Source organism: Microtus pennsylvanicus, chromosome 15 (genome assembly GCF_037038515.1).
Source record: "Microtus pennsylvanicus isolate mMicPen1 chromosome 15, mMicPen1.hap1, whole genome shotgun sequence".
Taxonomy (NCBI): Eukaryota; Metazoa; Chordata; class Mammalia; order Rodentia; family Cricetidae; genus Microtus; species Microtus pennsylvanicus.
Genome location: NC_134593.1, coordinates 65,257,771 through 65,270,909, shown reverse-complemented (window position 1 = coordinate 65,270,909; position 13,139 = coordinate 65,257,771). Strand labels below are relative to the sequence as shown.

Sequence of the window (13,139 nt, the reverse complement as noted above, 5' to 3'; positions counted from 1 at the left end):
TCTAGATCAGATTCCCTAGACCCACATTCTGAGTCCAGGAATGGATATGGGCAGATGAGAGAAGTAAGACTCCTCTGAGGAAAAGATTGAGGGAAGCAGCGGGAGAAGGTGGAGGGGTGGGAGTTAAACGAGGTGTGTTCTTTAGGCAGAGGGCAGAGTGACAGTGAAGAGCATGAATAACAGCAGAGGTTCATTTCCATCTCCACCCAGGCAGAAGCCCCTTATACCACCATGGCCTATCTGCAGCTTATGGTTAGACAGAATCACAAACAAAAGAGACTCACAGGACTCGCCCCTCTTCTCTAGATAGAAGAAGTGAGTGCTCCCGCTCTCGGCAACTACCATGGACAACCTTCTCATTCACCCCACCATGCATCACTTTCTCTCTGCCATTGTGTACTGGAAGTTCATCATTTGCTTTATGAATTTTACAAGGGCTTGCAATTAAGAGTTGCTTTGAGCATCAGAAGAGACTCTGGACTTTTGAAAAGTGTTAATACTGACAAAGACTAAATGGGTTTAAAGTTGAACTAAACACATTTTGCATTATGAATGGCCGTCAGCGTGTGGGTGCTAAGGAGTAGAATGTGATGGTTTGAATGAGAAAAGTCCCTCACTGGCTCAGGTATTCTTACATTTGGTCTCTAATCAGAGATAGCTTTTGTGGAAGCTCAGGAGGTGCAGCCCTTACTAGAGAGAAAGCACATCACTGTGGTGGTAGGGGTGGGGGGGGGAGTTCAGATCCCGTAGCCCAGTACCACTTCTAGTCCATGCTTATGGTTGCAGCTTAGACCTGAGATCTCAGCTTCCTGCTCCAGCAGCCATAACTGGTGCTTATGGCTATACTACCCAGGCACAATGGACTCTTATCCTTCTGGAACGGAAGCCAAAATGAACTCTTTTGTAAGTTTCTTTGACCATGATGCTTCAAGACAGAAATAGAAACAAAACTCATATACGCAGACTTTCCTTTGGTTATGGTTAAAGAAGGGAATTCCTTAACACAAAGACTGAGGTGGACTGGGTCTTCTCTTTTTAGGGAAAATTAACCCATTTGTTCCCACTCCCTCAATGTTCATGTAGCATTTATTATGAGTGGTGACAGTCAGTTTTGTTTTTCTGATCTGCTGAAACTTCGTACAGGTGCACAGTTCCAAGAAATGGCCTCGACAACTGTGCTTGGGGCTGAGGAGAGCTTTCATCTATGTGTGTGTTTTTAATTTATAGAAATAGCGCATCTTCATTCCCTTACTTTTACACGCTTCTCCTCTTTCATTCAATGTATGTTTCCTTAAATGGAAACACGATCATCATTTGTTACACAATGCTTTCAAGGTTTACATATGGTTTGTCTTTAATCCCAGTGCTCAAGGAGAGGCAGGAGTATGAGTTTGACGCTAACCTGGTCTACAGAGCTAGCTGCAGGACAGCCAGTGCTACACAGAGAAAAACAAAGCCTCAAAAAAAGCACAAAAAAATTCTGAAGCTTTGAAATTAGTTTGTTTTTAGAATGAGAAAACAAAGCAGATCATCCATAAAGATGGGAAAAGAAAAAATATGAAAGATACAAAAATATTTCAACATTAAAAACATAAAAAGAAAGCACTTGGTCTCAAGATATATCTTGTGGAAGCAATATATCATTCTCTGGAAGGGAGGTGTTATAAACTCAAGAGGATGAGAGAGCATAAGGAAGACAGTACACTAATGCCTGCTATGGCAATACAGCCTCGCCTATTCCAAGTGAAACCTATAATGTTTGGAGAGTAAGTAATGAGTGAGCAATAAAATTCAGAATGGGTTTATGAATGAACCTTCACAATACACAAATAATAAACAGAAATAGATTACCATGGCATTTAAGCCCTATTATGAAATAGGAAAAATGATACAGAATTGAAATACTTAAATATACTCAAGAAAAGACCTTCCATTTGTTTGTGCACACTGGGTAGTATGATATTTGGTTATGCTTTATCTTTATGTCTTAACTTTTATAATTTTGGATATTTAATTAATATATACAATATCCATACTGGAGATATATGTAATTTACATAACTTAAATTACAGTGGATGGCAGTCAGAAACAGAGGACAATGAATCTGCTAGATTCATAATGTGATGGAGGAAGGTCATTGGCTAATAAAGGAACTGCTTTGGCCCATTTCTATCTAGCCTCTTCTAGGCTAATTCTCACATATTAATTTAGCCCATTTCTAATCATCTGTGTAGCGCCCCTAGGTGCGCTTACTGGGAAGATTCTAGCCTATGTCCATCCTGGGTCGGAGCTTCATTGCTTGCGTCTGCCTGGGAGCTGGGAGCATGGTGTCTCTCTGAAGGCGTCTGCTCCCGAGAGGAGAGCTGTCGAGTCTGAGCTCACTTCCTCTTCCTCTCAGCGTTTTGTTCTGTTTACTCCTCCCACCTATCTTCTAACCAATGAAATGGGCCAAGGCAGTTCCTTTATTAGCCAATGACCTTCCTCCATCAATAATGAGATCTATTCAACAGCTTTTGTGCACCTTTTACCTGAATCCACTTAGTTTCAGTAATGAATAAAACTTACTGAAGATTTCATTGCCCTAAAGTTTGTACTTGGTTGTTTGGGTGCTAAAATATACTTGACCTTGAGTGCTTAACGTTTTAGCTGGGTTTTTATTGTAAGACTCTCTGAAGGTAAAATACTCTGCTTTTTAAAGCACAAGAGAGGGATTGTTATTCATTCATTAAAAAGGTTTTGGTAAAAAATTATACACAAAATACCAGTTCATATTATTTACCAGCAAATAACTAAATATTGATCCCAGAACTGAAGTCCATCTGAAAAGAATGAGACAATTTAGTGTGCTGCAACCAAAAGGAAAAAAATCAGATGGTGAAGAATGCAAATAGACTCATATCTATCACCATGAACACTACTCAAGTCCAAGTGAATCAAAGACTTTAACATAAAACAAGATACACTGAACCTAATGGAAGAGAAAGTGGGGGATAGCCTTGAAGACCTTGGCACAGGAGAAAATTTACTGACCAGAACACAGATAGCATAGACACTAAGATCTACAATTAATAAGTGGGACCTCATGAAAATGAAAAGCTTCTGGACGTCAAAGCAAAGGAGCAAACGACACTGTCAATAGGACAAAACAACAGCCTCCAGAATGGGAAAATAATTTTCAGCAATTCTACATCAGACAGAGGGATAACATTCAAAGTTTATAAAGAACTAAACAAACTAGACATCAGCAAACCATAGTCCAATTTAAAAACACAATACAGATCTAAACAAAGAATTTTCCCTGTCCTCCCTGCAAGACATGCTAGGGTACTGGAGGCACAGACCTGTGGGAGTGCCCAGCCAATGACTAGTCCAATTGGTGCTGCTCAAGCTATGAGTGAGAGTCTGATCCTCAACTGCATGGTTGGCCAGGAACTAGAGGAAAGACAACCCAGAGGCCTAGAATAGAACTGAATATGACTTGCAAAAAAAGGAAAAGAAAAAAAAAGTCAATGAAATGATACCAAGTGATAGTCTACTATACATACAGATTGGTGCCTAGCCCAGTTCTGTAGGAGAGAGCCACTTGTTGGTTTTCTGCTGCCCAGCTCCAAAATAACCACACAGATACTGTATTAATTAAATCACTGGGTGGGCCATTAGCTCTAGCTTCTTATGGGGTAACTGTGGGCCATTAGTTCTAGCTTCTTATTGGCTAACTATTACATATTAATTTAGTCCCTCTTCATTAATCTGTGTATCATCACATGGCTGTGGCTTACTGGGTAAAGTTCCCAGTGTCTGTCTCTGGCAGGCTATATGGCTTCTCTCTGACTTTGCCTCCTTTCTCCCAGCATTCTGTTTAGTTTTTACCCACCTAGCTCTATTCCCCTATAGCTCTGCTATAGGCCCAAAGCAGTTCTTTTATTAACCAGTGATATACACAGCATAAAGAGGGGACTCCCACATCACAGTTGTCATCATAGAGGCATAATCCAGCAAAGGACAGGAGCAGATGTAAAGATCCACAGCCAAACAGTAGGTGAAGCCAAGGTAACCACCACAGAAGAGGGACTGTGAAGATTGCAGGAGCCAGAGGGTAAAGGAGAACACAACCCACTAAATCAGCTAAGCAGGGTTCATAGGGACTCATAGAGACTAAATCAACAATGGGGGAGCCTGCATGGGTTCAGCACTAGGTACTCCACATATATAATATGGTTGTGTAGCTCAGTATTACTGTGGGGCTCCTAATAGTGGAACTTGAAGAGGGAGTGGTGACTGACTCTTTTACCTGATCTTGGGACCCCTTTTCTCCTACTGGGCTGCCTTGCTCAGCCTTGCTATGAGGGTTTGTACCTAGTCTTCTAGTCTTATTGTAACTTGTTATGCTATGTTGATATCCCTGGGAGGCTTGCTTTTCCTTTTCTTTTCTTTTTCTTTTTTTGTAAGGAAATGGAAAAATGGATCTGCAGTCTGGGAGGCGAGGAGAGGTGAGGTGAGGGACTGGGAGGAGTGGAGGGAGGAAAAAATTACTGTTCAGGATATAATATATGAGAGAAGAATAAATAAATCCAAGTAAGTGAGTAAATAAGGAAAAAGAAACTGGATGATTTTATATTGAGAAAGCTTCATAAAGTATTTTACTGTAGATTACCTAAAAGATATTAGAAATAACTATTTAAACTAATACATATATAAAGATCTGAATTTAGATTCAATTTAGAAGGCAATGACAAAGATGCCACTGTTTTCCAGAAGGTACACACTCACTAAATATTAAAATGTTTTCTTCTAGTTTGAATAGTTTTTCATGTCAGACACCAATTATCAAGCAAAGGGACACCAGAGGGTTTTATTTACCCAGTAAAATAGTGGCAGGCACAGTGAAATGCTAAATGTTCACCACTTGATGTAAACAAGTGGGTATTTTTTTACCATTGCAGGTAAAATGTAGGGGTAGTTTTTTGTTGGTTTGTTTGTTTGTTTTACTCTATTTAAAGAATGCTAAATATCCAGAAATATAAACCACATGTAGTGACAGCCTTGTCCTAGACTGACAATCACCATTAGCTGTATGAAGAAATACAGTTAATTCAAATCAGTTAAAAGTAAGTATGCGGTCCTTAGTTTAAATACCCTATGCTCACATATTCCTAGAACTTCCATAAAACATTAAAGAATAATTCTAATTATTATTGGATTACAATTATTAGAATATAGTAATTGCCCTAATGAAATCAAGAATAATGGTAGCCACAAAAAATTATTATTCTCACAAGCTGAACCCATCTTCCAAATTAATGGGAAAGGTTGAGCCACTGAATTTTATGGCATTATGTATATGTGTCTGTCTATATATGTACCATGTGTGTATGGGCACCCCCAGAGGCCAGGAGGACTTTGAGAGGCTCTCAAATTGTAGCTACAGGTGGTTGAGATGAGCTTGTGTGGGTGCTAGGAACCAAACTCAGGTCCTTTGCAAGAGCAAGAGTTTAACTCTGAACTCTCTGTCCAGAACATTAGCCACTACATTTTATTTATTTATTTTATTGATTTTTATTGAGCTCTACATTTTTCTCTGCTTCCCTCCCTGCCTCTCCCCTCCCCTTCAACTACATTTTAAATACAGAGAAATGGCATTTAAATTTTTTCTTCCATACTACATTTGAATCTATTTAACAAACACATTCTATCTCCTATAGAATCAATGGCTTACTTTCTCTTTCTGGTTGTAAAACAAATGTCTTACTTTCTTCTGTTGGCAAGCGTCTCCTCACCATTCCTTGTAGAGATCCTCACTCCATGCTTCTCTTTGCTTGGATCAGAAGTACAGCGGGGGCTCTGTGTCGCTATCCTCACTGGATTGCCACAAATCTTAGTCACCTTTCAAACAAAAAGAACATCAGAATGCAGTTACAAACCTGCTCCAGCTTTTCTGAGAATGGAATCTCACACAGGCCATGAAACAATGTCGTGTTCAACCTTGTGCTTTTTAACTTTCAATTCCTATAACGCCCGTGGGTATTTAACAATGGGAATCAACACATCTGAATGTAGTGGAAATAATGATAAACTGGTCCCATGCTCATTGATACAGGCTGGAAAACACATGGAAAACCTATACAGAAATTAAGAATTAAAGTAAAAACTGTATTTCTTATATGAACAGGACTTCTTACTCAAAGTAGATATACAGCATGCTTTACATTTGTATAAGAAGATGTACTTTTTGCTAAATATGCAATCAGTTTTTACTCAGTTTTACTAAGGGTAGAGGCATCTTTTGAAAAAGGACAATGACTTCCTTGTTTCTTTGCAATTCATAGAGGGAAGCTAGGGCCTCACACAAGCTGGGCAAGCACTTTATTTTGAGGTTGTATTCCCAGCCCGGCTATACTTTTTATTTTGAGGCAAGGTTCCAAGTGTCCCAGACTGCCCTTGAATTTGCTATCCTCCTGGCTTAACCTCCCAAGTAGCTGGATGGTAGGCTTGAACTATGAAGTACTGCTGAAAATGATTACAAATAATATTGTTTAAAATACAATTTTATTTTGTAATTCCTCAATGGCTTATAATAGAGTATAATATACACTCTCATTTGTAATTCCCCTAAATTATCTTACACTGATGTAAGGATGTTCTAGTCTTCAAAAAGTGAAAAAAAATTGATTTTAGCCAGGTGATGGTGGTACACATCTTTAATTCCAGCACTCAGGAAGCAGAAGCGGTCAGATCTCTGAGGCCAGCCTGATCTATAGAGTGAGTTCTTGGACAGCCAAGGCTTCACAGGGAAACTATACTCAGGGATTGCTTTTTCAGTTCTTGTCTAGCAATGGTAATCTACATAGTTTGTGTCATTATCATTGGAAAGCTGAATCAACATCTACTCTACCAAAAAACTAAGAACATGTAGTTGAACAATAAACAACATGTCTGAAAGAAACCCCAAAAACTCTGTGCCAAAATCAGCCTTTAATTTGTCTAATTTTTCTTATTTCTGAGACCTTAAAAATACCACAGGGGAGGGGAAAAAAGGAGAAAAAATACCACAGAACCTCTTTGAACCTGATCATCTAATACATCAGGTGAAAATGCCAGATTATTGCAAAGATCTCATAAAATTCTCAGTTTCTTTGATTTTTCCATATTGGAATATATAAAATAATTGTGCATACATTTCCTCGAATCCATATTTATTTTACTTCTAACATGTAAAGCTCCTATGATAAATGTTAGAAGATAAAAGAAGAATGACTTTTACCCTAGCTGAGCTTACAATTTGGAACAGAATGAGATCTTCTAAATCATCCAAAGGCAAATTGTGTTCACTTAAACAACAAACAAAAAAGTAGGTAGAGTGATGATGGTGTCTTCTCGGTGTGTTTTAGGATCCTCTATGGTTGGAAAAAGATGGGAAGTGAAAAAGATGGTATTACCCCAGAAAAGGTACCAAATTGTCATGTGTGAGACTTGAATCATTTGTTAGGTCGGGATATATTGAGATATGTTTCTATGCAGTCAATTTATAAATCAGCACTTATTAAATACCATTATGCTAACTCAAAATACATATATGCACATGGTTGAATTAAATTCATAGGTATAGCATTCATTGAGATTTTCACAACAGAAGCAGCTGCAGGACAGCATTAAAGCCAGTTAATGCTTTTTTTTTCCTGGCACAATTGCACAGAAAATGGGTGGTTAAGTTGTATTTAGGGTGCTTGAGGAAATGCTACAGGAAGTTACATCTGAACAGCACATCAAAGGATGAACTGGAAGTTAGAAAGATGGAAAAAGCAAATAAAAATGTTTCAGAAAAGTCTAAATTAACAAGAGGATACAGCAACTTGTAGTGCACATCTTATATAATGAATGCAATAGCAAGAGGCAAAAATGGCATTTGACTTTAATATCAAGGTAGAAATATTGTAGGAAAAATTATCAAGCAGGAAATTGATACTTCCACATTATTACAAGGAGGTAATGGCCAGGATGTGGAGAGAGGGGAGAGCAGGCCTGTGGAGGATCATTGGGACCCAGAGTCAGGAGCAGGAATCAGAAAATGAAGATTACAGGAACAGAAACAGATAATCTTAGCAGCTGATTTGGTAATCATCTCAGAACAAAGAATGAGAAACACAAATGCTATGAGAGGAAGGTATTAGGGCTCAGTTTTGTTTTCCCTAGGAAAAAAAGTGTTTGCGTAGGAAACAGCAAAGGGAAATTAGAATGGAAAGACGGGCTGAAAACAGGCCTTGGGGGAGGTTTTTAAGGCTAAGAATGTGTGTTTATTAGAAAATTTGAATAGTTGGAATTGTACACATGCACAGGACAGCATTGCATATTTCTCTAGAGAGAGGAATGTCTACTAAATGTGGATACGTAATTAAAAACTGTTAGTATCCCAAGGAAAGATATTTCAATTCTGAAGTTAAGCAATGACAGTGTTTATAGATTTCGGGTAAAGGCAAAATCAATTACCAAGGACAGTACTATTTTAAGTGAAAAGTAAGATCAAGGTGTGAAGATGTTCAAAAGGAATTTTAATCGTGAGGCTTAAAAAGTGATAGTAGAGTGTAAATGTATTAGCTAGGTGTTACAATAAAGAGGAGAATCTTTATTGTCAGCAATTACTAGAAACAAGAACCAGGGGCAGATGATAGGAGTTGGTGGTGGGTATGTCTGGAAGTATTATGGGATAGTTTCAAAATAATCATGGTCCACTGTGACGGATCAAAGGGACTTAAGGCAAACTGAAACATGAAAGTTTTTATGAATCTCAGTTTTCTCTTTTACAAATTTGAGAGGGGGCACAAACTACTTTGAACTTCTAATTGGGGAAAAATATTATCTTACTCTCTCCCTCCCATGTTAGAACCAAGGCCGTATCTTCTACTGAACTGTTTTCTAGGGAAGAATATGGGGAGTTGAAAAATATCAGCCTTCCATGATGTTTATTTTCATTATGTCCAACTACAAAAGAAAATGCATTAGCCAAAAACTTAGAGAATAGCTTCAGTTACATCCAAAGACACAAGTAGACACAGAAGATGCCAGTAACAGCAGGTGAATTTCAAAGACCCTGTGTTTCTTGACCTTCTGTCAGAGAGTTCTATTCCACATTTTATTGAAAAGCAGCAGAAAACAATTTGCTGGCAGGACATTAGGCTGCCACCTTCCCTCCCCTGAGGTGAGCCAATTTGGGTGGTACATTTCAATACTTATACCTTCTTCCTATTGGAAAAAACCTCACACTTCTGTTGACAATTTTTCATCTTTGATTTATACTGCAATTTCCTCCTTTTCTTCCTCCCTGGTCTCTACTATTCTCCCCTGTAATCAGTCTGAAGTGTCTTGAAAAAAATTGTTTTCTTCTGTAATGCTTATCAACTCCTGCTTTAAGTTCCATGTCTGGCTTCCCACTGATTTTCAAGTTCCCATCTCACCTTGAAATGACTCTTACTCACTCCTAAGTCATATCACTTCTCCCACTCCAATCAAGTATTTGCTTCAATGACTTCTTGTAACTCAGCTAACTTTCCCAGTCTTAATATAACTGTGTAACTGCACACAAAGCATAAAATCATCAGCTAACATCTTCATCTGTCTGTGCACTCACTGTTTTTCAAGTCTTCAAACCAAAGATTTCTACAAATATTCTTAAGATGTCTGCAAAGAACAACTTTGTTTTTATTTCACTCCTATTAATGGGGTCCTGGCTTCTCTAGCAATGGTAGTCTGAGGAATTTTATTAATAGTACAAATCAAGGATTTGGAAGATAGTTCAGTGGTTAAAGTGCTTGCCACATGAGCATGGGAACCAGAAACTTGATGCCCAGAACCTACATAAATATCAGCTTGATGGAGCTGACCTATAATTCTGCTGATTCTGTAAGCAGAGGAGCCAAGCAAGCTGTGGGCCCAAGTAGGAGAACCCGATTTAATTAGTAAGATGAATAGCTATTAGGGAAGACTTTCAGCACCAACATCAGGCCTCTGCATATATCCATGTATGTGCACCTGCGCACATAATCCTCAACACATACAAACATGCATACAAGCCATAGATACATATGCAGTGGGTGGAGGGGAATAGCACAACTTGAACAGCAACTTTTTTAAGATTATAAATTTGAAATTAAAAATTGTATGTTCTGTGTATGGTTGTTAAGTAATTCATCCTAAGAGATTAGTCAAAGGAACACAGTTCATATCACTAATGTTGAGTGTTGTTGTTTTAACTTGGGAGATATTACATGAGAAATGACTATAATATTTCATATAACAAAATATGAAACTAAGCAGTAGGGGCATACAACTTTAATCCCAGCACTGGGGAGGCAGAATCACTTGGATCTCTGTGAGTTCAAGGCCATCCTGATCAGCAAGAACTAGCTCCAGGACAACTAATACTCTTACACAGAGAAACCCTGTTTCCAAAAAAAACAAAAACAAAAAACAGTATAGTATGTTTAATCATGTACTGTGTCCCATTGTGTGGAAAGCTTCTTCTAGACATCTGGGAGGAGATTGAAGTGTGATTTTTTTTTTTAGCTTTAACAAAACTGTGAGTTTATTTATTTATGTGTTTGTTTCTGGGTTTTGTTTGTTTTTCAAGACAGTGCTTCTCTATGTAACAGCTCTAGCTGTATTGGAACTAGCTCTTGTACCCCAGGCTGGCCTCTAACTCACAGAGTTTATTTTCTTATGCCAACAGAGAGAAAAATCCATGATCTTATCTTCTTTCTTAAACCCAAAATCAGTTGGACCAGATCTTGTGAATAAGGTGATGCAGTGGCTAAATATTGGTTTCATTATCCTTACGTTTCTTTGTTCAGATTCCAGTGATGTGCTAATGGTTAATGACTAAACACGTGAAGATCTTACAGCCTCTTTGTAGAAATATTTGTCAGACTCATGACCTATGAGGAGACCACCATGACTGGAATCCTAACACAATAGGTTCAGCCAGGGCCCATGAAGACAGTACGGTTAACTATGGCTACAAACAATAGGATTTGGCTATACCTGTGTGTCCTATCATCATAAAACCTTCATCCAGCAGCTGACAGAAGCAAATAGAGATCCACAGCTAAGCACTGGACCAACCCTCCAGAGACCAGTCAAAGATAGGGAAGAGAAATAAAAGGAGCAAAGGGGTTCAGGCCATGTTGGGGAAACCCTCAGAAACAGCTGACCTGAGCTAATGAGAATCACTCACTCCAGACTGTGTGTGGGAAAACCTGCATAGGACCAAACTAGGCTCTCTGAATGTGGGTGACAGTTGCGATATTTGAGCAGTCTTTGGGGCCACTAGCAGTGGAACCAGAATTTATCCACAGTGCTTGAACTGGGTTTTTGGAGCCCATTCTTTCTGGAGAGATACCTTGCTCAGCCTAAATTTAGGGTGGAGGACATTGGTCCCACCTCAAAGTGATAGGTCTGACTTTGTTGACACCCCATGGGAAGCCTTACTCTCTCTGAGGAATGGATGCAGGTGGGGTGGGGGCAAAGTGGGGAGCAGGAGGAGGCGAGGGAATGGGAACTGGGATAAATATGTAAAATGAGAAAAGATTGTTTTTTTAAAAAAATAAAAGTAAATTTTATAAAAAAAAAGAGACACTAAAACTGGGCAGGTTTTTTTTTTTTTTGAGATAACCAGGGTAAATGGTAAATAGCCAGCTAAAAAAGAAAACAAAGCAAGGTTAGTTTTGTGTAAGTACCTCTGTAGTAGGTGACCACTTGGTCATTTTCTGGCCACCCAGACCGAATAATCACACAGAAACCATATTAATTACAACACTGTTTGGCCACTAAATCAGGCATTCTATTAAACAACGTACATCTTAAACTAAGTCATTTTAATGCTAAGCCGGTGTGGCGAGAACTAACTCCATGGCCCTGCCAGCTTGTTCCATCCCGTCCGATATGGCAGAGGTACGTCTACCACCTCTGTGAGCCATCCCCAGCTCCAGGAATGCAGCGGATCTCTGTCACCAATAAGTAATCTGGAACATGCTGCTCATAGACCCCCATCTAAGTACTCTGCTCCAGCACAAATCAGGAAGCCGGCTCTTAAAGGAGCCTCGAAGATTTTGCTGCTAATGCTGAGTCAGGAAACCTCTTAAAGGAGTGGTGCCTCCGCTTGCCTCTAGCAAACAGAGCCTACCCAAGAAAAATGCTACTACCAAAAAGCCATTTCTAACTCTCTTCTTTTGTGTCTAGAATTCCTTCCCAAGCTCTTGCAAGGTTTATGTGGATGTGGTTGCCCTACACTGGGTGTCGTTTGGGATGGAGACTGCACTTTTATTTCCCGGCCGCCAAGACCTCAAAATCACACAGAAACTTTATTAATTACAACACTTTTTGGCCAATAGCTCAGGATTCTTATTAACTATCTCTTACAGCTAAAATTAACCCATATCTATTAATCTGTTTATAACCATGAGACTGTGTCCTACTGATAAGTTTCTAGCAAGTCCTTCTCCTTTGGCAACTACATGGTATCTCCTTGACTCCACCTACTCTCTCTCTATTTATTTCTTTTCTGATTTCTTTCCTGTCTTTACTCTGCTGAGGCATTGACTAAAACAGCTTAATTCATTATTCAATAAAAGCAACACATATACAGAAGGACATCCTACATCATACCTCTTGGAGAGACTGATTAATTCTCATCTAAATGTGTACTTTTAGGAAAATTTCAAAGAACGAATTTTAAATAGTGAGTTAGAAGGTAAATTTTGTTTTGTTTTGATTTTTTACAGGAAGATAAACAAACTCATCTAAAACCAAATGTAAATAGAAATTACAAAATACAGAGAACAGAAAGTTCTGAAAGAAAATCTATCAGAGGAAAAAAGGTTAAAAACTGGAATAAATGTCTCTCTGTCCCCGAAACATGACTGGGAAGAAGAGTGACAGTTTTATCAATACCAGAGAAAAACAAGAATTGCATGATTACATAGGAGTCAGGGGGCTCAAGTATACCAGGAGAGCACAGTCTACACAATCAACTAAGCAGGGCTCATAGGGGCTCGGAGACTGAAACAAAATATATGGAGCCTTCATGGGTTTTACTTAGGCCCTCTGCATATGTGTTATGGTTGTAAAGTTTGGTGTTCTTTGGAACTTCT

At 38.8% G+C, this 13,139-nt stretch overlaps 1 protein-coding gene across 5 annotated transcripts in view; it reads right to left on the bottom strand.

The window, feature by feature from the left end:
* Positions 1-13,139, bottom strand: part of Gpc5 (glypican 5) — a 1,110,053-nt gene that overhangs the window by 853,894 nt on the left and 243,020 nt on the right. For all 5 annotated transcript variants that reach the window (XR_012907933.1, XM_075949575.1, XM_075949572.1 and 2 more), the window contains exon 4: positions 5,750-5,883. Coding sequence is in view for 4 of the 5 variants with exons in the window: in XM_075949575.1 (XP_075805690.1) it covers positions 5,750-5,883 (134 nt within the window). In the remaining variant the exon portion in view is untranslated. The remainder of the gene's footprint in view (positions 1-5,749; positions 5,884-13,139) is intronic.